Source organism: Danio rerio, chromosome 10 (genome assembly GCF_052040795.2).
Source record: "Danio rerio strain M-AB ecotype USA chromosome 10, GRCz13ab, whole genome shotgun sequence".
In the NCBI taxonomy this organism is placed as follows: domain Eukaryota; kingdom Metazoa; phylum Chordata; class Actinopteri; order Cypriniformes; family Danionidae; genus Danio; species Danio rerio.
The window spans coordinates 37421279-37448381 of record NC_141030.1 but is presented as its reverse complement, the minus strand read 5'-3'; the positions used below and the strand labels follow the sequence as shown (position 1 = coordinate 37448381).

Sequence of the window (27103 nt, the reverse complement as noted above, 5' to 3'; positions counted from 1 at the left end):
AACTTCTCATTAATTGATGTTTGTCACCGCATCTCCAGTGCCTAGTTTTTTTTTAAGCCAAAAAATAATGCTCTTTTCCTTCACCTTTCTTTTCTTTATACAGTTCCTCCCCAGTTTAATAATGAACATATAAATTTCCCATTAGACACAAAAAAATTGACCCTTTGATTTTAATCTTTTTTGAAATATGGTCTGACCTCACTCACCTCTATCTCTGTGAAATCTTTGGCATGTTTTAACAGCAACAAAGACGTCCTCCTTCAGCACAGGTTTTCCCTATGAAAAAGAGACATTTCAAGCAATTCATTGTACGCTATCATCAAAAGCCTGGGAGTTGCAGTATTTGGGTTAAAACCTGAGTACCTCCTGTTCCTACTTTAAGACGTAGCAGGACTTCCATTAAGTTATTACAGAATGTCTGTGTGTCAGCTCTGAGAGGACACTTTGTAAAGGTGGCTCATTTTGAGAAATATGAACTCATAGGCCTTTGATTTTCATTCGAACTCAGAAAAGAACAGCAAATGCGAAAAGCCACAAGCTGGAATTTGGCGTTCACTTTTGAAGACTGTCATTTATTAGGGCATTAGAGGGGGGAATGCAATGACAACTGACTGTGCAATATTAATCCGGCCCGGCTTTCTCTTTTGGCAGCTTCTTCTGTACAGAACAGTTTGTCATAGTTTCATTAATTCACGTGGCTGAGAGCTTGTATAAATCTCTTTGAACAATAGCAGGAGGTGCGCTCGTGTTTATAGTACTTACACAAGCCGATAAGTAGGTGTTGACGGCTGTAGCACAGCATTTTGCAGAGGACGAGCCGTAAAGCTCTGAACAAAACTCATTCACTGCAGTCAAAGTAGGACCTCTCCCTTCCTCCCAAATGTAGAGGGCAATCTAGAACATCAATAAGAGGAGCAAAGAATGAGTTATAATCAATCAAACAATCAATATCTGGTAAAAGAGTGGAGAAAAGAGACAAATTATAACACTCCAGTGCAAAGAACTAAGCACTTCAGGGAAAAGGCTTCTCTTCTTTGTTTTTTTTTTTAAAGAAGAATTTAACATTACTGTAATCGTTTGTTCACCTTTCATTTATGGAATATAAACGGGACAATTAAAACAATGCTTAGACTGCACTTTTCAATACAATATTAACCTTTATGTACTGTTGGAGATGTTTTCATCCACATTAGGGTGGTATTGAGTCTTAATTTGGCCAAAATGTTTTGGTAACACTTTAGAATAACTATTAACTATTAAACTATTAAACTGCTGTTCTGCCATGTGATGGCTCAGTATGTGTGTTTCTATACATTAAACACAACGTTCAACATTTCATCTGTGGAGTTTCTTTGGTAAAATACAGCACACAGAAAAGCCTATGAGTGGAACAAGGTTAAGGTACAAAAATGTTATATTTTAAATATTTAAATATTAAAAAATAATTTAAATATTTATATATTTAAATAATTTCTGTAGCTTGAACTTGTTCCATTCATTTGCTGTTCTACAAAGTTTCACTGGTGTTATTAGATGGTTAACAAACTATGTACAACTGATCTGTAAAGTGTGAGTTAATATAGCCTTTGCTTTCTAAAGCTGTCGTTAATCAAATGCGTTTTTGCATTAACTTTTTACTTGAGCCTACTTTAGCTTGGCTTCGCAGCTGACTGCGGACGCACGGTCGTAAGAGCGAGAGAAACATTCAATAATTTATTCTTTAATCTAAAAGAATCTTTGCTAAATACTCAGAACAAAATGACTGATCTAAACTGGCTGCAAAATATATGTACACCATTAGTAATGGTCAATTAATGCATTTGCCTTATTTAAATAATCGACATGTTTTAATCTTGTAAATATTATAATTTTGAGATATTGTCTGTTTTTGTTCCTTTTTTTGTCATTTATTTCTCATTTGCTGCATATTTTATTAATTTAATGATGTCATTAGCCTACATTAAATAGGATATTTTATATAGATATTATGCATTCAGGCTTGCTTTGAACTTGAGAGAGAGAGAAAAGCAGATTGTACCTGTCAGTGGGTGCACATGGCTCCTGAATAGCATAAAAGTAAGAGAAATAGGGGATGTCTTTTTTATTTCACCTGTCTTTTTCAACTTTGATATTGAAAAGACAGTTAATAATGTCCTAATAAATAAAATTATTGTTAAAAATTCAATTGTTTTGTTTGTTGCCTATAGTTAACTATTTATGTGACGTGGGTAAATGTGTTTCAATCTGTCTACCACCGCAAGCATATTTCATACCTGTGGGAAGCACTGCAAATACATGGACAATTTCCAACTGAAAATCATTTAAGCAGACAAACATTCTTATTAAAATGTCATTTTATTTACAAGTTTATTTCTATAGCGCTTTTACAATGTACATTGTGTCAAAGCAGCTTAACACACAAGTTCTAGTAAATTGAAACTGTGTCAGTCCAGTTTTCAGAGTTCAGTTCAGTTCAGTGTGGTTTAAATTTCACTGCTAAAAGTCCAAACACTGAAAAGCAAATCCAGCATCATGTGGTGCAAAAACAAGAATAACGATAATAACATGTTGTTTTTTAATAGCAATAATACTTAAAGTATTATTCAAATAATTCAACTGTTGCTGACCCTAACTTTCGAAGGGTTGTATTTTTTAAAATAGGATTTGGGATTCACAAAAACTTTTTTTTTTAGTCTTTTGCCTAAAAAAATATATCAATTCTAATTATTATATTTCTTAAACAGTTTTTGTTGCTTATACAGGAATTTATCCTGTTGATATCTGTTTTTATGTACTTTTCATGCATTCTCAGTCATTTCTCTTTAAAAGAAAACATTTCAGAGAAGTATCTTGTTACCATGGCTACAGTAGATTGTACTGCAGGAGATTACTTCCTGCTTTGCTACTGTTCGGACGTCTTTGCCCACTGCTCCGCTCTTCGCACTCTTGCTTTTATATCTTATACCCTAATTTTAACTTGAGCCTATCAGCACAGTGCTCAAACAACACGGCTTGAAGATCAGCATCGATTCTACAAACTTTCTGGAATATAGCTTTACTAACAAGAAAGGAATTACCGTCTAAACAATCCTCCCGCTACCAGCTATCAGCTGCTTACATTCCGGAGACGGGAAGACACGGCTGTGAAAATGCCTCTGGATCGGATTAATTCAGATTCTCACTGCTGTACAAACTGCCACAAACTTCTACAAAAGATTGCAGTTCTTGAAATGAAGTTGCTTGCGATCCGACCAGAACTTCAGCTTCATTGTGGATTCTCTCAGCACACAGCCGGTGAGTCCCATAAATCTGTTCCTGCTACTGTTTTGAGCACAGAAAAACAGAAAAGAACTGTTGAAAATGAGCATTGGCATAAACAAGGTGCGAGACCAAAGGGTACTCGTGGGGTCAGATCATACGCTGCCGCATTAGCGTCTTCTACCCCAAATACAGCTCGGACTCAAATACAGCTTCAGAACAGATATGAAGTTTTGAGTAATATGGGTGAAGAATCCCCAAATGTAGTCAGACAGAGATCGCATGATCCAGCAACTAATTCTGCATGGAACAGAGGCTCAAGGCCGACTAGACACCGGCATTCTGCTCCGATCGCACCTGAGATAAGAACACTAGTCGTAGGAGATTCAATAATCAAGAATTTCAGGAGCAGATCTACAATGACATACTGCTTTCCTCATGCAACAGTTTCTGATGTAAACAAAGAGCTTGAGGAAATTCTGAAAAAGCACAAGACGGCAAAACGGATTATCATCCATGTGGGGAAGAATGATATTCGGAAAGAACAGTCAGAACTGCTCAAGAAAGATTTCTGTGAGCTCTTGGAAACAGCTGAAAGATTGAAGGTTCAGCCGTTCATAAGTGGACCACTCCCTGCAAGAGGGACAAATATGTTTTCACGGCTTCTTGGTCTAAATGTATGGCTACAGAAAACATGTAACAAGAAAGGACTGAATTTCATCGACAACTTCAATCTCTTCTGGAACCAAAGACAGCTGTTTACATCAGACGGCCTTCATCCAAACAAACTTGGTGCAAAGGTGCTAAAGGACAATATTTTTTTCTCCCTCAATCATCCATCAGCTGTGTATGCCACTGAACTGAACTGCAAACACACACCTAGCAAATGTCCGGATGACCACAGGACTTCAAATCAGCTCCTGAGTGGACTTGTGGCTGACGAATCACCCAAGGACAGTGATAATGCCACGCAGCCAAAACACCCAATGTTGATAGAGACACTATCAGTTGCCCTCTGCTCAACACAGGCAGACTGTGACGCATCAGAACAGCATCAAGTCTCGTCACTCAAAAATGATCCTCAGGAAAACATATTTCTGCAGACAGAATCTCCAGATGCACAGCCTCTGTCACCGGACACGTTCTCGTTGTCACAATGTTCACCACTCTTGGGTTTTTCAAAAAAGATGGAGGAACTGGTGTGTGCTGGAACTAAACTTTCACACTCCATTGCCGCAAGCCCCCAGTTACCAACCAAAAAGCGGCCTGCTCCACAACCACCTATGAGCCCACCTGGAAGAGCCCTCCGATCACACCGCCAGGGCCCAAACAACAACGCCCCATCTTCAGCTGGTGAACACAAGAGCTGTCACTGATGTGTGTCGGGGGCCTGCTTAGATAACAGTGTCTTTATCAAATGTTTTCAGAACAAGCAGGAACCCAGTGTGTCTGTAGCTTTCTCTAAGCAGATATGTGTTGTGTTAAGTGACAGAAAATCAAAGACTTCATCAGGCCGTAAAGCAAATCATTCAAATCTGGTGTCTATTAAATGTAGATCTGAGACTACTATAGAAAAAACAGCTAAAACTGTTAAGTTAGCGCTTTTAAACATCAGATCACTCAATAATAAGTCACTTTTAGTCAATGATTTTATCAACACAAATTACCTTGATTTTATGCTTTTAACTGAAACTTGGCTAGATGACAGTTGTAGCGCAGCAGTTCTGAATGAAGCAGCTCCTTTAAACTTTGACTTTTTGAGTGTTTGCAGAGCTAATAGGAGAGGTGGAGGCATCGCTGCCCTGTTTAAAGATGTGTATGAATGTAAACAAGTGTCATTTGGTGACTATTTGTCTTTTGAATATCTGAGTATAGCACTAAAAGGTGCTCCACGCATCTTACTGATCATTATCTACAGACCTCCAAAATATTCTCCAGCTTTTATTGATGATTTTACAGAGCTTTTATCAATAGTAACATCTGAATATGATTATTTTAGTATTGCTGGGGATTTTAATATTCACATTGATAATCCAGAAATCAATGCTGTAAAAGAACTGATGACTGTTTTTAACACTTTTGATCTGACTCAGCATGTTCAAGGACCCACACACAATCATGGACACACTCTTGATCTACTTATAACTAAGGGTTTACACATTTCATCGACTGTTGTTAAGGATGTGGCACTATCTGATCATTTCTGTATCTTTTTTGATATATTGATCACTCCAGCTATTAAAGACAGATCTGTCTCTGTCAGAAAGAGATGCATAAATGAGAACACCAGTGAGCAGTTTATGAAAGCCATATCGCTGGCACCAAGTATATCTGCAGATTCTGTTGATTCTCTCCTTGATTTGTTCAATTCTAAAATTGAGAATGTCATAAATGACATCGCTCCTGTTAAAGTCAAGAAGATGACTGGCAGGCAAAAGGGATCTTGGACAAGGTCACCGAAAGTACAAATGATGAAAAGACAGTGCAGAAAAGCTGAGCGTATGTGGAGAAAGACGAAACTAGTAGTCCATTATAACATCTATAAAGACAGTCTTCATGCCTTTAATATGGAACTAAACACTGCTAGACAGACTTTCTTTTCAAGCCTTATAAACAGCAACTTAAATAATGCTCGCACACTCTTTGCAACGATAGAGAGACTCACAAACCCCCCCAGTCAGATTCCAAGTACGCTCCTCTCTGAAAGCAAATGTAATGAGTTTGCTCATTTCTTCACTGATAAGATTAATAATATCAGAAAGGCAATCAGCTCATCCAATCAGCCAAGTTGTGTCGATATCAAACAAGCTCAACCACAACTTAAGAAATCAGACATTATGTCTGATTTCATGGCAATTAACGGTAAAATCTTAGAAGAGACTGTGCAAGTTATGAAAACATCAACCTGCAGTCTTGACACGCTCCCCACATCATTCTTCAAAACGGTGTTTACCTGTTTAGAAATGGATCTTCTAAAAGTGGTAAATGCTTCACTTCTATCAGGGATTTTTCCAACCTCACTTAGAACTGCAGTTGTTAAACCCCTCTTGAAGAAGAGCAACCTGGATAACACCCTATTGAGCAATTACAGGCCAATCTCAAATCTCCCTTTCATTGGCAAAATCATTGAAAAAGTTGTTTTTAACCAGGTTAACAAGTTCTTAAACTTCAGGGGGTGTTTAGACAATTTTCAATCGGGGTTCAGAGCACATCACAGTACAGAGAGCGCTCTTATAAAGATAATCAATGATATACGCCTAAATACAGATTCAGGTAAAATAACAGTGCTGGTATTGTTGGATCTCAGTGCTGCATTTGACACTGTCGATCACAGCATACTTCTGGATAGGCTGGAAAACTGGGTTGGGTTGTCTGGCACGGTCCTCAAATGGTTTAGATCTTACCTTGAAGGGAGAGGTTACCATGTCAGTATAGGTGACCATAGGTCGAGGTGGACACCCATGACGTGTGGAGTCCCACAAGGCTCGATTCTGGCACCTCTCCTGTTCAACCTTTACATGCTCCCTCTAAGCCAAATAATGAGAAAGAACCAAATCTCCTACCACAGCTATGCTGATGACACTCAGATCTACCTAGCCTTAGTGCCTAATGACTACAGCCCCATTGACACCCTCTGCCAATGCATTGATGAAATGAGCAATTGGATGTGCCAAAACTTTCTTCAGTTAAACAAAGAGAAAACTGAAATTATTGTGTTTGGAAACAAAGATGAGGTTCTCAAGGTAAATGCGTACCTTGGCACTAAAGGTCAAACGACAAAAAATAAGGTCAAGAATCTTGGTGTGACTCTGGAGTCAGATCTGAGTTTCAACAGTCATGTCAAAGCAGTCAGTAAATCAGCATACTATCATCTCAAAAACATAGCAAGAATCAGATGCTTTGTTTCTAGTGAAGATTTAGAAAAACTTGTTCATGCTTTTATCAGCAGCAGGGTGGATTACTGTAATGGACTCCTCACTGGTCTTCCTAAAAAGACAGTCAGACAGTTGCAGCTCATCCAGAACGCTGCAGCCAGAATTCTAACCAGAACCAGAAAATCAGAGCACATCACACCTGTCCTCAGGTCTTTACACTGGCTGCCAGTTACATTCAGAATAGATTTTAAAGTATTATTACTGGTCTATAAATCACTAAATGGCCTAGGACCTAAATACATTACAGATATGCTCACTGAATACAAACCTAACAGATCACTCAGATCTTTAGGATCATATAAACTAGAAGTTCCAAGAGTTCAGTCAAAGCAGGGTGAATCAGCTTTTAGCCACTACGCCCCTCGCTGCTGGAATCAGCTTCCAGAAATGATCAGATGTGCTCCAACATTAGGCACATTCAAATCAAGACTGAAAACACATCTGTTTAGCTGTGCCTTTACTGAATGAGCACTGTGCTGCGTCCGACAGATTGCACTATCATGTTTTTCTCTTCTTCTTCATTCTTTTTATATCACATTTTACCTGTTTTTATGTTTTGTTTTGTTTTTATGCATTTTTATTATTTGTTTTTACTTTTATTTTACTTGTTTCTTTTATTCTTGTTTATGTAAAGCACTTTGAATTGCCATTGTGTATGAAATGTGCTATATAAATAAACTTGCCTTGCCTATTTAGAACGCATTCCAAGCTGTATGCAAAGCCACACCCTATTGTGTAGAGTTCAGTGCGTTTGTGGTATTGGTATTCAATGGTTGTGGTAGTGGTTTTAGTAGAATTTTTCATTGATATTAAAGTTGAATTACAACCATTTTAACAATCCACGGTGCAAGACCGAGATTGTTGACATTGCAAGACCAAGACTGCCACCACAAACTACTAAACTTGAGAAAAAAGCACAACAATGGGAGAAATCAGGAAAAAGAGGTTATTTAAATTACCCTTTTTCCTGAAAGTCAACAAAGTGCCGGAACACTGCCGTGGTGAGTCATGTTTACACTGGAATTCTTTTATTCAGGGGTTTCCCTGATTTAAGATTAGTTAAGCCCTTTTCTGTCCAGTTTTGGGCGGTGTAAACTCATGGTAGACCTTAAAGGATTAGTTCACCCAAAAAGTTTAATATTGTTATTAATTATTCTCCCTTATGTAGTTTAAATCCCCTGGGACTTTCGTTAATCTTCTGGACACAAATTAAGATATTTTAATTAATTTTATTTTAGAATTCGAGATGTAATTCTCCATGGTTCATAGACAGACATGAGAAGTTAAAAAAAATTATGTGCATTAATTAATATAACCAAGCACAACTTTTAATAACGCATTAGTAAATGTAGAACTGCGATTAATGAATGCTGCTGTTTGTTCTTGTTAGTAAATACATTAACCAGTTAAACTATTGACAGTGTAATGGTTTAGCTACTACAATGAAAAGAAATCTGGTTGCCTAAAATTTTTAAACTGAATCAAATTAACCTTATGAGTCCATTGAACTTATATTATGTTAAACTGACTTTCATAACTCATGAAATGAAGTTAAAACATGATTAACTTAGTTTAATATGTTACAATGATATAAAAACATATGCTGTCAGGACTAAATGATCATACCATTGTTTACAGTGTACAAAAAACATGTTCGTTTTCTTTATTTCTTTTTTTTGTAATACTTAAAAGTTTTTTGTTTTATCTGAAGTAAAGCCATGGTAAATTTAATAACAATAATAATATTAATATGTTATTTAATAATAGAAACTATACTTAAAATAATTATATTTTTCAAATAATTCAAGAATTGCTGAATTCAGTGTATTAACTAATATTAACAAGCACAACATAATTAACAATGCATTAGTAAATGTAGAAGTGTGATTAATAAACGCTGTAAGAGTATTGTTCATTCTTGTTTCATGTTGGTAAATACATTAACCAGTTAAACTATTAGTAGTGTAGTGAAACAGTGCATTCGTGATAACAAAACCATTATCTTTTTCTTTACTTCTTTTTTGTTTATAATATTAAAATGCTTTTGTTTTATCTGAAGTAAAACCATGGTAAATGTTGATAAGAAATGTTATAAAAATATATAAATGTTAATTTCCTCTCAAATGTGTGGAAAAGTGTTTCAATTACAATCATTTCTCTTTTAACAGTTATTGAGGAGAAGACGAAGAAAAGGAGCCGACTGGGGTCTTTCCTCAAATGTATAAAGAAACACCTCAGGATCTCCTGCCTCACATCCAATAAAGAGGATGGGAAGGAGGATGAGAAGATGGAAAATGAAAAAGAGGAAGAGCAGAAACGGCTCCCTATCTTACTAGACTTTGACTCTGATGGTAAATGAACATACTAACATGAATATATTAGTCTATTATAGTATTAATAAATTGTATTCTTTGCTTCCCCTTACATACATTCAACATCTTAATGACTGTGTAAAATGTTCAACCACTTCATTTCTCTTTTAACAGATGACTTCCTGCACTCAACAAGTGAGCCTCATCTCATCATAGTTACAGCAATGATTCATAGAGAGCCTTGTGTGAAAGAGGATGGAGATCGAGAGGAGGAGGAGCTTAAAGAAGAGGGGGTGAAAGAGAAGAAGAAGAGAAGGAGAAGGAGAAGAGAGAAAGAGGAGGAGAAAATGGAGGAGACACTGATGGAAAAGGAGGAGGTGGAAGACAAGATTACGGAGGAGGAAAGGATTAAAGAGGACGATGGAAGGAAAGGGACTATGAAAATAGAGGAGAAGATGGAGGAGAAAATGATGGAGAAGGAGGAGGAGAAGGATGAGGGCAAGTTGAAAGAGGGGAAAGAGAAGCGAAGGAAAAGGAGAAGGAGCAGGAGGAAAGAGGAGAAGAAAAATGAGCAGAAGGACATGAAAATGACTGAGATGGAAGAGGAGGAAGCAATAAAAGAATAACAGAAAAAAGAATACAAGCAGCCGGATGAGATGAAGGTTGATGAGAAGGAGTAGGATGACATGATGATGGAGGAGAAAGGAGAAAAACAATAAAAAACAATAAAAAAAATTTGTCTGTTTGTTTTTTTTTATCTGCTCGAATATCTGTTTAAATTTGCACTCTTTTGTGTCTGGTGTTGAAAAAACACACAAACAAATTATTTTTTTTAAAAGAAAATCAGTAGCAGGAAGAGCAGAAGGATGAGGAGGAGGAGTAAAATGAGGAGGATGAGATGATGATGGGGGAAACATTGAAAAAGTGCATTAAAAATCTTTTTGTTTCTTGGTTTTGTTCAACACATGGTCATGACAAGTGGGGATGCAACCATGCTCTGTAAAAGAAAATCGTATCATCCCATTGAAATCTTATTTTGACATACATTTTGTGAAAATGCTTTGATTTTTTTTTTTACTATACTTTTGTTATATTAGGGATAAAATTATTCACTGAATTGTAAAAATGTATCATATAAATATATTTATTTTTTCAAGTTTGCATAAATCTGTTAATCAATGTCAAAACTACTGAATTACTACTGAACTGACATCATTTCTTAACTTGGCAATTGAAGAGTTAAAATCCTGTAATTCTCTAAACAATTTAGTAGTTTTGATCAGGACTGAGGTTGATTAACAGATTTATGCAAAGAAATTTAAAATATATATATATATATATATTAATCTGATGCATTTTTTCAGCAGTTAAATGCAGTGGATGTTTTCATCCCTAACATAACAACAGGGTAGTCAATTTGAACAGTGCACAGGGGTTAAAGGGTTAGTTCACACAAAAATGAAAGATTTGCTCACCATTTACTCACACTCCAGTGATTCTAAACGTTTATGGTTTTCTTCTGTTGAATATCAAACAAAACAAGAATATTAGAAAAAAAAGCTGTCATTGACAACCATAGTAGAAATTAAAAAATACTGTGGAAATCAATGGTTGCTTTTTTCCTTATTTCTTCAGTATATCTTCCCTTGTGTTCAACAAAAGAAACTCAAACTTGTTTGGATCAAGTGGTTTGATGACAAAATTTTCATTTTGTGGTGAACTAGCTCTTTAAACTTGGTGTAAAATCAAATTTAATATGTATATTTTGCTAGAACACAATTTAATGTTTAGGTGAACAATTCAAGTGTTTTAGTAATCTTCAATCAAATTCTGACTATTTGCTTCTGCGTTAGGATTGACATTTTTCTGTTGACGGCTTTAGCCACAAAATTCTTAATCCTTTTTTTTTTTTTTAAACCATGGTTTTCACTTTAAACTGGTTTAAACTGCATATAATGTTTCCTTAAAACAGAAATGATTACCATTAGTTTGCTACAAAGCAATAATACGCAAAAAAGAAAGATCCTTCATTACTCAATATTCCATTTCTGATGGAAGTAAATCCACATACCGAAACAAACATCTCAGCAACTTCCGATTCACACTGGTTTTAATGAAAGGTGACGTGAGTTTCAAAAAAACACCATAAAAGTAATGCACTTTGCACATTCTAATGACCAGATTTACAGCTTCTGGCAGAATTTCTGGATAATTTTAGTTATTTGTAGAAGTTTCTCATTCAGACACCAAATTAACGAGAGAAAATGATTTAAATTGAACCATGCAACGTGATTTACACAGACCTGTAGACAATTTACTAGTATTTGCACAATTACTTCATACCCAAAAAGGCACGTCCTAGCTCACTTTGCTCCTGTCATGCTGTGAGAGTTGCTAAGAGGAGGAAAACAGAGAACAAACAGAGCGTTGTAGAAAGTAGAGACAATTTTCTCCACTTTTGCTCATTAGGAATGCCAGATGTTACCCAAACATATTGATTACCATCGGCTCAGTTTATTTGTTAACCCAACCCTAGTTTGTCCTATTTTTGGTAGATTGTCATTATGGAAATGAGCTGCAATGCTCTTTAAATCACGTCAATAGAACCCACAGAATGTTCCACTCCCATTGGCGGTTTCATAGAAGTGTGGTCTCATGCTAATTTGCCCTATTTAGTAATGTCTGAAGACAAATATAGTTCCTCAGGATTGATTTCAGTGATCTCAAATGACAAAGGAGCTTGTTTGACTCTCAACAAATCGATTAGTGTTAAAAATGCATTGATGGTCGCCATTTACTTTCATTGTATGAAATGAACAAACAGAACTTTCCACTCCCATTGGCGTTTTCGTAAAATTGTGGTCTCATGCTAATTTGCCCTATTTAGTAAAGTTTGAAGACAAATATAGTTCCTCAGGAAAGATTCCAGTGATAGCAAATGACAAAGGAGCTTGTTTGACTCTCAACCAGTCAAATAGTGTTCAAAATGCATTGCATGGTCCCCATTTACTTCCATTGTATAAAATGAACCCACAGAACTTTCCACTTCCACTTGCAGCTTTATTTAGATTGTGGCCTCATGCTAATTTGCCCTATTTAGCAAAGTTTTGAAGACAAATATAGTTCCTCAAGAATGATTTTAGTGATAGCAAATGACAAAGGAGCTTGTTTGACTTTCAACCAGTCAAATAGTGTTCAAAATGCATTGCATGGTCACTATTTACTTCCATTGTATGAAATGAACCTACAGAACTTTCAACTCCCACTGGTGGCTTTATTTGGATTGTGGTCTCATGCTAATTTGTCCTATTAAGTTACTCTGAAGACAAATACATCACCTTAGAATTGATTTCAAAGATACCAAATGAAAATGGATCTAGTTTGACTCTCAACCAATGAAAAAGTGTTTAAAATGCATTATAATCCACCTATTTATAAAATACGGTGCTTGAACATTCTGATAAACCTCTCATTTTGTGGTCTACAGAAGATAAGAAGTCATACAGGCTTTAAAAATATAAATTTTGTGGTGCGCAGACGCCAGTCAAGTAAGACCAGAGAGAGTTTTGAACAGACTCCTTGAGTACTGCATCAATAGAGATCACAAAAGTAGCACTGAGAGTTCCCTCTGGAACATACAGTCTCATTTTTATCAGCGATGGGAGAGAAGTGATGGAGAGGAAGAAAAAAAGAGGGAGAGAGCGTCCTTCAGTGTCACACAATTTTAAATCCTTTAATGACGGCAGTTCAGCCATAAAAATATCAGGGAGAATTAATATACACACATATATTCCCGCATCTAGGCAGACGGCAGATCATTTCAACAAAAGACGCCAGACACCTTGATTTGCGGCGAGACACCAAAGGGAGTGTAGAGAAAGTGCATTATACAAGCTGAGATGAGAGATGTGAAAAGAAGGAGGGGGGACATAAAGTCTATTATCTGAGTCTGGGTCATTCTGGAAAATAATGTCTTTTGTTAAGAAGCTTTCAGAAAGATTTATAGCTGATGCATTAAAGCAACTTCCACTGCAAGTTATTCATATTTATAACAAACAAACAAGCAAGCGCTTCCTATGCAAAATAATAAATATTCATTAAACAAAAAAAAATGTATAATAACAATAATAATAACACTATACAAACAAACAGATGAAGGCAAATTTATTAGCCCCCTGTGAATTTTTTTTCTTATTCAAATATTTCTCAAATGACGCTTAACAGAACAAGGAATTTCACCGTATTTCCTATAATATTTTTTCTTCTAGAGAAAGTCTTTTTGTTTTATGTCAGCTAGAATAAAAGCAGTTTTTAATTTTTTTCAAAACCATTTAAGGTCAATAATATTTGCCCCCCTACCCCCCTTTAACCCTTTTGCACTGTTCAAATTGACTACCCTTTTGTTATGTTGGAGATGAAAACATCATCTGAATTAAATTGCTGTAAAATGCATCAGATAATTTTTTTTACCCTCAGTCCTGACCAAAACTACTGGATGTTTAAAGAAAATACAGGATTTTAACTCTTTAATTGCCAAGTTCATAAATGATGTCACTGATTTGGTGAAAACACTTACAAAATGACGTATTTTCAATATAAAAAGTAATTGTGGACTGGATTTTGTTTTATCTTTTATCACAGTCTTGGACATGTGAACAATCAATAACAACATTGGCCTTGTTGCATTGATAGATTTTAATTTTTCCCCCAATTTACTGTTGGTGGCGGTTTTGCCTCATTGACTTCCATTATAACCAAATATATATAAATATATACAAATATAAACAAATGTGTTGGTGCATAAATACACAGTCTTTGTTTTTGTTTACTCCATGTAGTTTAGTGGGCAAAAACAGCCACTAACAGTAAATTAGGGAGAAAAAAATTAACATCAATCGAAAACAATGCATCAAAGGCAATGATGTTTCACATGTTCAAGACTTTGATAAAAGGTTAAAAAAAAATCCAGTCCACAATTATCATTTACATTAAAAATATGTCATTTAGTGTGTTTTTTCACCGAATCAGCCAAATCATTTATGAATTTGACAGTTAAAGAGTAAAAATCCTGTAATTTTCTAAGCAATTCAGTATTTTTTTCAGGACTGATGTTGATTAACAGATTAATGCAAATTAAAAAAATAAAATAATAATAATATTATATATATATATATATATATATATATATATATAAATATATATATATAAATATAAATATATATATATATATATATATATATATATATATATATATATATATATATATATATATATAAATATATATATAAATATATATATATATATATATATATATATATATATATATATATATATATATATATATATATATATATATATGTATATATATATATATATATATATAAACATTTTGGCCAAATTAAGACTTAAATTCACCCCAGAGTTGATGAAATCATCCCCAACTGTACATAAGCAACTGGGCTAAGCAGTTTTTCCCAGACTGTCTGCAGAACAAACCACTTTTATACAATGATTTGCCTAATTACCCTAACCTAATTAAGCCTTTAAATTGCACTAAAAGCTGAATACTAGCACCATAAAAAAATATCTAGTAAAATATTATTTACTGTCATCATGGCAAAGACAAAAGAAATCAGTTATTACAAATTAGTTCTTAAAACTATTGTGTTTAGAAATGTGTTGAAAAATTCCTCCGTTAAACAGAAATTGAGAGAAAAATATACAGGATGGCTTATAATTAATTCTGAATTGAACTGTATGTAAATGATCTCCAATTACACATTTCGTGAACCTTCTCACCTCATGTTGAAGGTCAATCGTGAAATCCGATTTAGGAGGCTCATAATTCACACGTTCTGCAGTTCTGAGACAGCAAACCAAATGGAATCTGTATTAGAGAACATTTGCAGCTGAAGCACGTAAGAAACACAGAGGTGAAATCTGACCGCTTAGCCAAGGGGCAGCTGATGGCCCAGCCAGCCATGAAGTCAGGGTAAGCGAAGCTGTAGGGGTCTTCTGAGAAAGCATAGTGGTGGATGATTGTTGGTTCATCATCATGGAGGGATCTGCCCAGAAACCACTCCTACAGAGAAAAGACACATGAGGCTTCGGATTAATCTGCCAAGTCTTGTTTCAGGCTGCTCTTTCATTACCTCAAGTCAGCAGGAGATGGTTTTATGTACTGTGTTGACATATCTTCCGTTTCTCCGGGGAATGTTAAGTTAAAAAGTTAGTTCACTCCAAAGTTAAACTTTTATCATCACTTACTCTCTTCCCATGCACTTCTAAAACTAAAAAGGCCTAGAACTTTCAATGTACAAATAAAATAAAAACAAATATACACTCACCGGCCACTTTATTAGTTACACGTCCAACTGCTCATTAACACTAATTTCTAATCAGCCAATCACATGGCAGCAACTGTGATATGGTAGAGCGGAAGATTGGCATCATGAATGTGCAGCAGACAAATCTGCAGCCACTGCGTGATGCTATCATGTCAATACGGACCAAAATCTCTAAGGATTTTTCCATTACCTTGCTGAATCTGAACCATGAAGGATTAAGGCAGTTCTGAAGGCAAAAAGGGCCCCAACCCGGTACTATTAAGGCATACCTAATAAAGTGGCCAGTGTATGTGTATATTGATATTTGTGTGTATGGATATGTATGCCTATTTCTACAGTACTTTACTTTTATACTCTGGCTGCTGTAACGGAGAAATTACCCCACCGTAGGATAAATGAAGGTATCAATTTAAATCCTGTAACATTGTTACACTGTAACATTGTCCTGTAACATTGCCGATCAATGCTTATATAAAACCCTGAAGGTCTGTTCATGCTTGTATTTAGTCTGGACCAAAAAATTTATAAATAAAGCTAATTATACGATACAAAACACTTACTAAACAAAGCAAATCAGAGCAAGAGCTAAACAAAATAAAGATGCTAAAAATCTATTCTATCATGACCAATGTAAACATAAATCAGCGTAAATCAGGTTGCATACTATTGCAATAATGTACAACAGAATAAAAATTCTGTGTATAGCCCTTAAACCATTATGACTTTCTTTCTTCTGTTAAACACTAAAGATCATTTGAAGAAATCTGAAGACATTTAACCATTGACGTATGTACATAGACTAACTGACAAAAGTCTTGTCGCCTATCCAAGTTTTAGGAACAACAAATAATAACTTGACTTCTAGTTGATCATTTGGTATAAGAAGTGGAGTTTAGTCTAGATAATGCTTATTTGACCAAAATAAAATAAGATCATGCCTTGATTTTTTATTATTTAATTAGGAGAGTAAGGTCTGACTTTGCTTAGACAAGAGTCTTGTCACTTAACAGAAATAATATACAGTATAGAATATAAAGTCATGCGGCAGTGGAAAAAGAATTAATATTGTGTATGACTCCCATGAGCTTGGATGACTTCATTCATACATCTCTGCTATGAATTAAATAATTTATTTAATTAAGTCATCTGTAATGGCAAAGAAAAAGACCTTGCAGGACTCCCAGAGTTCATCAAGATTATTTGGATTCATCTTCAATGCATCCTCCATCTTACCCCAGATATGCTCAATAATGTTGATGTCTGGGGACTGGGCTGGGCAATCCTGAAGCACCCTGACCTTCTTTACTTTCAGGAACTTTGATATGGAGGCTGAAGTATGAGATGGAGCGCTACCCTGCTAAAGTATTTCCCCTTTCCTGTAGTTTTGTAATGTAATGGGCAGCACGAATGTCTTGATACCTCAGGCTGTTGATGTTGCTATCCACTCTGCAGATCCCTCACATGCGTCCATACTGAATGTAACCCTAAACCATGATTTTTCCTTCACCAAACTTAACTGATTTTGTGAGAATCTTGGGTCCATGTGGGTTCCAATAGGTCTTCTGCAGTATTTGTGATGATTGGGATGCAGTTCAACAGATGATTCATCAGAAAAATCGACCTGCCACTTTTCCAAATGATCAACTAGAAGTCACGTTATTATTTGTTGCTCTTACAACTGAGATTGATGACAAGACTTCTGTCAGGTAGTGCAGTACAAAACCACAAATACTATGGAAGTCAATGGTTACAGATTTTCAGCTTTCTTCAGTATATTTTCTTTTATGTTCAGGAGAAAAGTTTTTAACAAGTAACTGTCCATGGTATTTTTTTTTTTAGTTTTTGTTAATTGTCCATCTCATACGCTTTAGACTCAACTCATTTTACTAAACTCATTCCTACTCTCGTTTTAGACTTTTTAGACTGGTAAGGCAAATTATAGTAACTGAATAATAGCTAAAAAAAATATTTTGAACAACTTCACATTTCTTGAGTAAGTCTCAGTTTACACTCAGCATCCATAAACAACCAAAAACATTGATCTTTTTAAGTTTTGGAATTTGAGTTCAATGTTTCAAGAAATGAAAAAGAGAATAAAAGCTCAAATAAATAAATGAATAAAGTCTCAATAGTCTGTCAGTGTAAAGACCTTTTGTGTTTCTTTCTGTAGTGTGTTTGTATGAAACTTCAGCTTCAGCTTAGCTGTAAAAAGCAGTGAAAACTTCAATCACAATGACTTTAGAATCATAGATCAAGGGTCTGACTCACAATACAGAAAGTAGACTCTCAAGTAAAATCAGCATACAGAAAACAATCAGAGTTCTCATAACAGAAAGCCACTAATCAAATGCATTGACCTTTCCATCCTCATTTACAGAGTAATTCAGCAACCTTAAAATTAGATTTTCAGTGCATTCCATTTTGAAGGGCTCATCTCTATGACCTAATTGATTTGAAGGGTTTACCCACCAGAATGACAAAGTCGAAGGAACGAAGGGTGTAGGGGTCAAAAAGAGTCATCTTAATGAGATGATCAAGAAGATGTGCCCTTGTCTCACTTTTTGTCTGCTGGTTGACACCTAAAAAACACGCTCAGAATGATGAGTACATTGTGCAGGCTGTGCCTTTCGTACTTGCTTATTTGATACAATTTATGTTATAATTATTTTATTTAGAATTCATGTAAATGTTACAGTAGTAACCTACAGACTATACTATGCTACTTTTAGACTAAAACATTTATAGGTAAAGTCTTGAGCATGGAAAGTCTGAGCAGGGACGTTGTTTGGTGTCATTTACTTCACTTAATTCAGAAGGGCTCATCCCTATGCTTCAATCCCATCAGAGGGAACACCCTCCAAAAGAATTAAGGTATAGGGATAAGCCATTGCTAATGGAACCCAGTGCCCATACGCTTATTTTATGTGGCCGCCATTTTAAAAACAAAAGTGAGGCTTTGGTGAGAAGGAAGCCGGATGTAGAGGACAAGCACTATAAACATTGCAACATTATGCAGTGAACTACAAACCTCCAGCTGTTGCTGCGACTTCAAAATGCAGATATGGTGTGTGAACATCACTTTAATATCATTCAGTTTAGTTTAATTTAAACAATTAAAAGCATATTAGGCAACAAACAGTAATAAAGAGTAATAAAGCTTAAGTGTCCTCCTAGACTTCAGTCTACGGCACCATGGGGACGCTTCCCTGCTTCAGCCAATGTAATCTGGAGAGTGATAAAACAATGCAGTCCTGTGTAAAATGTTTGGAGCACACCCTCGTGTTCTCTGTAATAGTGTTTTCATGATACTGAATTTCATTACCAATCAGTACTACCGATCACATGCTCAACAGAAATAACTATGATTAGCTGTGAAGGTCATCAGTTCACCACTTTTCACCGAGTGCAATCACAGTTTAAGTGTTTAAGAACTTGCCGTTAAAGAACTCACTCAAATTTTTGTGGGAAATGGACTTTTTTTATTTCAGTACCGATTGGTACTGTAATTCAGTATCTTGACAAGTCAAATATAGTGAAAAAATCAGTTAATTAACTTGAGGTTAATTAATAGCATCTAAAACATGTGTTTGGGAAAGATAACAAGAAATAGCTAGTGCCATTTCCCTTAACTCCAATATCCCTTTTTATTTATTCAGAACGAACCTTCGGGGGACTCGGAAAGCAGTAAAATTATAAATTTTGTGTCACTATCTTTTCGCTGATAAGATATAAAACCAGGTACACAACAATACGCCACAACAGACACCTGTGTGACTCCAGACCAGAGGTGAAGATCGTCAGGTTCATTCGGGTTCAGGCTTAATTTCTATCATTTTAGTCGGAGTCAGGCCGGGCTCTAACTTGCATGGTAAATGAATGGTCATGTGATGCATTTCGAGTAGCGCAAGAAAGTTATCAAATCGTTTGTTACAACATCAAAAGCCATCCATGCAAAGGTGAAACAAATGATGACAGAGAAGTTAAAAAAAATTGAATTTTGCAGAGTAGGTAAATGTACAGCAAGCTGACAGGGAAAATGACGAGGTCACTTGCTACATTAAAACAGCTGTCATGGAAAATAAAATGGATGTTCTTGTCTAGTGGAAAACGAACAAACAATTCTACATAAAATTACTGGCAAAATCAGCCAGATCACTAGTACTATGCATCCTGGCCAATAAAAGCAGTAAAAGGGTGTTTAGTGCTGCTGGACGCACCATCAGTGAGCGCAGTAAAACCGTCTTGTCACGATTACCAGCGATCATTTCCCATAAGATCGCTGGTTTGCACCTACAAATACAATGGACTACAAATCCGCCATTTCTGGACTACATATTCATACATGCACTCCGGTCACACTCACACATGCTTCCTCATCTAGACTGATTACATTCACACCACCTGAGGATTGTCAGAGACTGATTAACACACACTATTTAAGCCACACATTCACCCCTTCAGTTTGCAGGGTCTTGTTATCTGTCACTAGTAACACTAAAACGCGTTTCCCAGTCTTGTTATCTTGTGTACCGACCGTTAGCCTTGTTAGCCTCTTTGTCTTTGCCTGCCTTTCTGACCTCTAGCCTGTATTCGACTGTGATTCTGAACTGTCTCCAAATACCTGTTTGCACCTGTGTTGACCATCGCTTGCCTAATTTGAATAAACCTGCATGTGGATCCAAAACTCCAGTTCACTCCCGTGGTTACACATCTACAGTGGATTTAATAACGTTCATTTACAGAAACACGTAGCCTAAACTTGGTAAGTAAAGTGTTTTAAAATTATAACTAAATAATAATTCAATCATAAATGCTTAATGTAGAGAGAGTATATAGGCTAATGTGGGCATTATTCAGCTTCACCGTCGCCTTAAAGGCAGATTGTGAAGAGAAGTGGCGAAACAAATCCTGCAGAGCCTTTATCTTAATTTCGTTATTGCCAAATACCCGTAAAAAACTTTTCGAATTTATTTTAATTTGTTAAGAAAGACTTATTTTTATTGGTGTGTTGGCCAATTTAACGGCTAAGTGTATGTACTTGGGCCTATTTAGAGTGCTGAGATGTTACGATGTTACAGAGAACTTATGTTATTTCTTTGTTCTTCTAAGTGGCCTACATGTTTGTTATGAATAAATTACGTTAAAACGTGTATAAATGACTCATTCTTGAAAAAGGGCAAAAGAGCTCTGTCAATCTTAATGTACTTGTCAGGCTCGGGTTGAATTCTGTTGGGCTTGGGCCTTGACGGGCCTAACTTTAATGGCCCGATACAGCTCTACTGCAGACAATCCTTTCAGGTTTCTTTCCATCGCAGCCTCGCTTTAAATTTTAAAATGGCAGCCATGTGAAATCTGATTTGAAAGTCTTGAAATATGTGAAAGTCTATTTGGAAGATGGAACTTCATCTGAACTAGATGCAAGTGACTCAACAAACATACTATACATTAGTCTCCAGCTAGTGGCAAATCATTGTATCCAAATACAATAGCTGCACAAGTTAAAGGAAAATTAATTAATAACTAAACTAATTAAATGTGCAATTTAAGGGGGTTACACTAGCAAAACCAGTGACGATAATCTGCATATAATCTGTAAATTGAATATATTTGTTCTATTTTTGAGAAAAGGACTGGAGGATAAAGTAATCACAATAATAACTGAGATGTAATTTTCCCTTAATAAAAAGATAAGACCGTTGAATAAATGTTCTATATAATGTTTATACTTCAAAGTGGAAACACTGTAAATGGTGCTGCTTGTTTGGACCACACAGAGTGTTAGGCCGTATGCGTAAATTGTACCCAACAGCGGCACAGCATGAGTTTAGGTTTGTTTTCATGCCGACAGATAGGTCTCAAATCAAACAAGCGACCGGGCAGCTACAAGCAGAAGCACTTGAATTTAGTGAGGGGCACAAAAGTCTTGGTGATTTAGTTTAAAGCCAGCTGAAACAGAGCTGACTTTTTCAGCAGCACTACGAACAGGAGAAACACAATGCCATGAACCATCCAGTCAGAAGGCTTTTTCACTGATTTACTGTAGTATAAGTACTTGTGCCATGATATTGTTCCTGGATTGGTAGATATTTGTAGGAAGGAATTTTATTATATTGATGATGCAGACATGTTTTAAATGTAATAAAGAGAAAATGGATTTTATTTGCACTGTTTTAATTGCACCCACAGCCCGGCCCCGGACAAGCAGAAGAAAATGGATGGATGGATGTTGTTAAAAACTTTATAATAACAATAAAAAGTAATTTAAATTAATTATTAATTGTCAGTTAATAACTAACTGCTGTGGGCAACGCAGTGGCGCAGTAGGTAGTGCTGTCGCCTCACAGCAAGAAGGTCGCTGGTTCAAGCCTCGGCACAGTTGGCGTTTCTGTGTGGAGTTTGCATGTTCTCCCTGCGTTCGCGTGGGTTTCCTCGGGGTGCTCCCGTTTCCCCCACAGTCTAAAGACATGCTGTACAGGTGAATTGGGCAGGCGAAATTGTCCATAATTTATGAGTGTGTGTGTGTGGATGTTTCCCAGAGATGGGTTGCGGCTGGAAGGGCATTCGCTGCTTAAAAACATGCTGGATAAGTTGGCGGTTCATTCCGCTGTGTCGACCCCCGATTAATAAAGGGACTTAGCCGACAAGAAAATGAATGAATGAACTAACTGCTGTTTCTTTCACTGCAATTTTATAAAATAGTTTGATATTATTATCATCATAAGTCTTGTATGCAATAAAAGTCTTATAGTAAACAGATTTTGTTAAATTTGATCTTTAAATGACCTTTACCATTTTTATATCCTATAATTATATATTTATGACACGATTAAGCTAATTATAATATTCTCCAGGTTGAAGGAAAGTCCTTACCCCAGGTGGAGGAGTTCAAGTATCTTGAGGTTTTGTTCACGAGTGAGGGAAGGACGGAACGCGAGATTGAGAGGCAGATCGGTGCAGTGGCAGCAGTAATGCAGTCGATGTACCGGTCCATTGTGGTAAAGAGAGAGCTGAGCCGAAAGGCAAAACTCTCGATTTACCGGTCAATCTACTATACTAGTCTCACCTATGGTCATGAGCTTTGGGTCATGCCTGAAAGGACAAGATCTCGGTTACAAGCAGCCAAAATGAGTTTACTTTGTAGGCTGACAGGGATACCCTTATAGATACAGTAGGGTGAGGAGCTCTTTCACACAGGAGGCACTTTGGAGTAGAGCAGCTGCTCCTACACATCAAGAGAAGTCAGCTGAGGTGGCTCGGGCATTTGTTTTGGATGCCTCCTGGACGCCTACCTAGGGAGGTATTCCAGGCATGTCCCACCAGGAGGAGACCTTGGGGAAGACCCAGAGGACTATGTCTCTCGGCTGGCCTGGGAACGCCTCTGGATCCCCTAGGAGGAGCTGGAGAAAGTGTCTGGGGAAAGGGAAGTCTGGGGTTCTCTCCTAAGACTGCTGCCCCCGTAACCCAGCCCCGGAAAAGCGGATGAAAATGAATGAATGAATGAATGAATGAATGAATGAATGAATCAATGAATCAATTATTGAATGAATGAATGAATGAATCAATGAATGAATGAATCAATGAATCAATGAATCAATTAATGAATGAGTGAATTAATCGATTTTTTGTGTGTGAATGAAAAGGCCATAATGCCAAGCCCTAACTGGTTCTGGTTCCTTAAAACTTGAATGAAACAGATATTTGACATTTATTGTGACAATTATTAATAGCAACAGATAATGACATTGTTGTTGTCATAACTTTTTGGCTCAGGCCTATTTATAAAACAATAAAGCTTAAAAATGTTCAAAAAAGAACAATAAAAAAGTCAACTGCATCGTCACATGAATGCAAATAAACTTAAACAAGCAAGAAGAAGATCTGATGTAAGGAGAAGCACTTTAAAAGCCTATTTGGAACAGTAAAGGGCACAATACAAGAAAAATAAGACTAGAATGCATGAGCAGGGTCACAGTTGAGTTGGTTTAGATGTGTCTGGTCTGTGCTGCATTTTTATTCCCAGTTGAACGACACCAGAATTCATTTATAGGTAAAAACCATCTTTTCAGTAGTCTCGCTCCACTTGTTGGCTTGCACATGGCAGCCTTCAACCGTATTGAGTTGAGGCATACTAAACCAAGCCTTTCAAACCAGAGTTCATATAAATCAAACAGCCTAAATTAAATCTGTTCACCTTATAAAGGGATCACGTCTCACTCGTATTAAACCCCTACCTCCATATTGATTTGTATTTTATTTATCTCTTCATGAACATCTAAACGAACAGACGTTCAGCAGAAGGCCAGAAATCTCTCAGATTTAATTAAAATCTTTATTTGTGTTCCAAAGATGACTGAAAGCCTTACAGATGGGCACGAGGACGAATAAACGATGACTGAATATTAATTTCGAGGTGAACCAACTCTTTAATAAAGCAGAAGGACCTTTGATGCTTCAATCTGAAGATTAAATCGGCATGGCCTAAAACACATTATCCAACAGATTGCGGTACTTTGTTTTCAGTTCAGTTGCAGTTAGTGTCAAGAGGATATCATATTGTGTGTGTGTGTGTATGTGTGTGCCCCCACAGGGAAAAAAACAGTACAGGTGACATTTCGCACAATCAAGAAACAATTTATATGTGGATAGACCCCAGAGGGCTTCCTCGCAGCTGCTGATGATTGGAAAGTCTGAAATTAAAATGACGGAGCATTTCAAGAGTGGTGTGTCCACAGAAAGGAAAATGGACACAATGTGCTTGCTTACTTTAAATTTGCACTTAGGTTATTTCGGTCACATATTACCGAAATGAATATAATTAGTTTTGTCATTCATTCATTTTTTCAGCTTAGTCTCTTTATTAATCAGGGGTCGCCACAGCGGAATGAACCGCTAACTTATCCAGCATAAGTTTTACACAGTGAATGCCAATTGACCCAGCTAGGGCTCGAACCAGCGACCTTCTTGCTGTGAGGCAAACGTGCTGTCCACTGCACCAACGTGATTTCTATAATCAGTATTGAGATTATTGAAAATGCAGTAAATGGTTAAATCTTTCTTTATCTTCCATAGAGCTCTTGTTATAAAACTGTTGTGATATTGCTTTATTATATATTTATTTATTTTGCAGTTTTGCTAAATCTCTAAACTGTGGTTTGGTCTGACAGTCTCAAGCATAGTTTAATAAATAAACCACAGCTCTTATTAATTAAAACAAAGATAAACTATTAACGAATGCATCAGGTCTAAATATTCTATGACTTTGTGGAGAATCTAGATGATGACTTTACTTGAACTGATGGACTTTGGACACTGGAAGTATATCGATTAGACAAGTATGTTATTGCTGTATTATTTCATATTAGTATTGTTTTTTTTTATGTCAGTGTGTTAAGTTATTTTAAATCTATATTTTTCTTTTTGTTTTTTTTTTGCTAAACTAAAAATTTTTATTGTTGTCAATTTATATGACGATGTTGATGAAATCTGTTGTTTAAAAAAATGCATCAGGTCTAATTTTGACAATGAAAATAATTTTTTTCATGCATATATTTCTATAAACAGGAACTTGATCTATTTTGTCAGATAAAGCCATGTCTTCTGGTATGACCTACTAATTTAATTCTGGCAATTCCAAAGAAAACTTCAATTAGTTGGAGGACCCCTTAAAGATCATGTCTTTGAAGCCCCCTGAGAAGCCCACGATGTCCACCTTTTTAGGTGGCAGAATATGGCATTGCATTACCAAACCACAGGAGAGGATAAATCTGCAGGATAGCGCTCCTTCTCATACTTCAGCCTCAGAAAGCAAAGTAGGTCAAGGTGCTCCAGGATTGGCCAGCCCAGTCACCAGATTAAAACATTATTGAGCATGTCTGGGGTAAGATGAATGAGCAGATGAAGATTAAAAATGAATCCAAAGAATCTTGATGAACTCTGGGAGTCTTGCAAGAACGCTTTCTTTGCCGTTCCAGATGATTTTAGTAATAGGTTATATGAGTTATTGCAGAGATGTATAGATGCAGTCCTCCAAGCTCATGGGAGTCATACACAATTGTAATTATTTTTTCATTGCACCATTACTTTATATACTATTCTGTACATTATTTCTGTTAAGTGTCCAGACTTTTGTCTAAGCAAAATCTTTACTGTCCTAATTAAATAATTAAAAATCAAGGCATGATCATATTTTATTTTGGTAAAATAAGCGTAATCTAGAGGCCTTTGCCTTTCCTATAAGCCACTTCTGATACCAAATGATCAACTAGAAGTCAAGATATTATTTTTTGTTCCTAAAACTTGGATAGGCGACAAGACTTTTGTCAGGTAGTGTATTAAAAATCATTATATGAAGAGTTAAGATGCAAAACCCTCTAAATCAATCAGACCTCTTTTCTTATAAATGAGCATTTTCTATCAGAGGTTTCATTTTATATGTAATGATAAGGTTATTAGATAGTAAATAAAATAACTTTTTTCATCAATGTCAATTTAGACAATTCTTTGGTTTTTAACAAAGTAAATTTTCTTTTGCGTCAATACCAGCTAAGACCAGGTCTGTTTTTTTTTGTAATTAGTTGAAAATCACTAAAGATGCAAATACTAATTATTTTACCAAACATAAAACACATTACACAAACCACCTAAAATACATAAATCTGTCAAGTAAGTGGCGGTTCATTCCGCTGTGATAAACCAGGGAAAAAGCATAAGGACAATGAAGGAATGAAATCTATCAAGTACGTGCATTAATCAATAACATTAAAACTGACATTGATTAAATCTTAACAATCTGTTGGCATTTTTGATATTTGGGATTCAGATTTAATGTAAGTTTAATGGTAGCTTCAAATAATGTAGTGTAAAACATTATGAAACATCAATATCTGTGCATTGTCCATTAATATAAAAAGCTTAATCAGATGTATAGGTAATATGATGTAGGCTAATATAAATGTATAGTTTTTATAATATTTATCTTTTTTAAAAATAGCTTAAATTAGCAAATACACCAGGTAGGCCTACTGGGCAAAAAGAGGATGCCTCTCAGACAATTTTAGAAGCTGTTATTCATTCATTCTTACCATACTTACGGTCTTGGCCCCTTGTTTATCCTCATAGCATCCATGTGGGATAATAAAAGGCATTTTAACTCTGTCTTTCGTGAAACACAGTTGCCGTTTAACGTATAGTCATTCAAATCAGACTCATTCAAAGTAGCGTCACTGCGCAAAAGCATGTTATGAATGCATGC

At 36.0% G+C, this 27103-nt stretch overlaps 3 protein-coding genes across 13 annotated transcripts in view; 2 read left to right on the top strand and 1 right to left on the bottom strand.

Annotated features, from left to right (window-relative positions):
• LOC147842141 (uncharacterized) overlaps positions 1–5536 on the top strand; it is a 1078568-nt gene extending 1073032 nt beyond the window's left edge. Inside the window, exon 4 of one of the 2 annotated variants that reach the window (XM_087271073.1) lies at positions 2884–5536. In XM_087271073.1, the coding sequence (XP_087127199.1) occupies positions 3150–4634 (1485 nt within the window). In that variant the 5' untranslated portion in view covers positions 2884–3149 and the 3' untranslated portion in view covers positions 4635–5536. The remainder of the gene's footprint in view (positions 1–2883) is intronic. The other variant, XM_087271074.1, reaches the window with a different exon arrangement.
• Positions 1–27103, bottom strand: part of b3glctb (beta 3-glucosyltransferase b) — a 151744-nt gene that overhangs the window by 66753 nt on the left and 57888 nt on the right. For 6 of the 10 annotated variants that reach the window (XM_087269617.1, XM_087269618.1, XM_087269619.1 and 3 more), the window contains 4 exon segments: positions 15451–15587; positions 15305–15368; positions 763–894; positions 207–276 (listed from right to left, as the gene is read on the bottom strand). In XM_087269617.1, coding sequence (XP_087125743.1) covers positions 207–276; positions 763–894; positions 15305–15368; positions 15451–15587 — 403 coding nt within the window. 10 annotated transcript variants of the gene reach the window in all.
• On the top strand, positions 7884–10302 carry LOC137490398 (uncharacterized). Its single transcript, XM_087271129.1, has 3 exons — positions 7884–8194; positions 9362–9544; positions 9680–10302. The coding sequence occupies exons 1-3, from the start codon at positions 8116–8118 to the stop codon at positions 10129–10131; spliced, it is 714 nt and encodes a 237-aa protein (XP_087127255.1). The 5' UTR covers positions 7884–8115; the 3' UTR covers positions 10132–10302.

Bases quoted from the DNA above. Each gene is read 5' to 3' on its own strand.
- LOC137490398 (XM_087271129.1), top strand. From the start codon at position 8,116: ATGGGAGAAATCAGGAAAAAGAGGTTATTTAAATTACCCTTTTTCCTG. The intron at 8,195-9,361 runs GTGAGTCATGTT...CTCTTTTAACAG, and splicing joins AGTGCCGGAACACTGCCGTG to TTATTGAGGAGAAGACGAAG. The intron at 9,545-9,679 runs GTAAATGAACAT...CTCTTTTAACAG, and splicing joins ACTAGACTTTGACTCTGATG to ATGACTTCCTGCACTCAACA.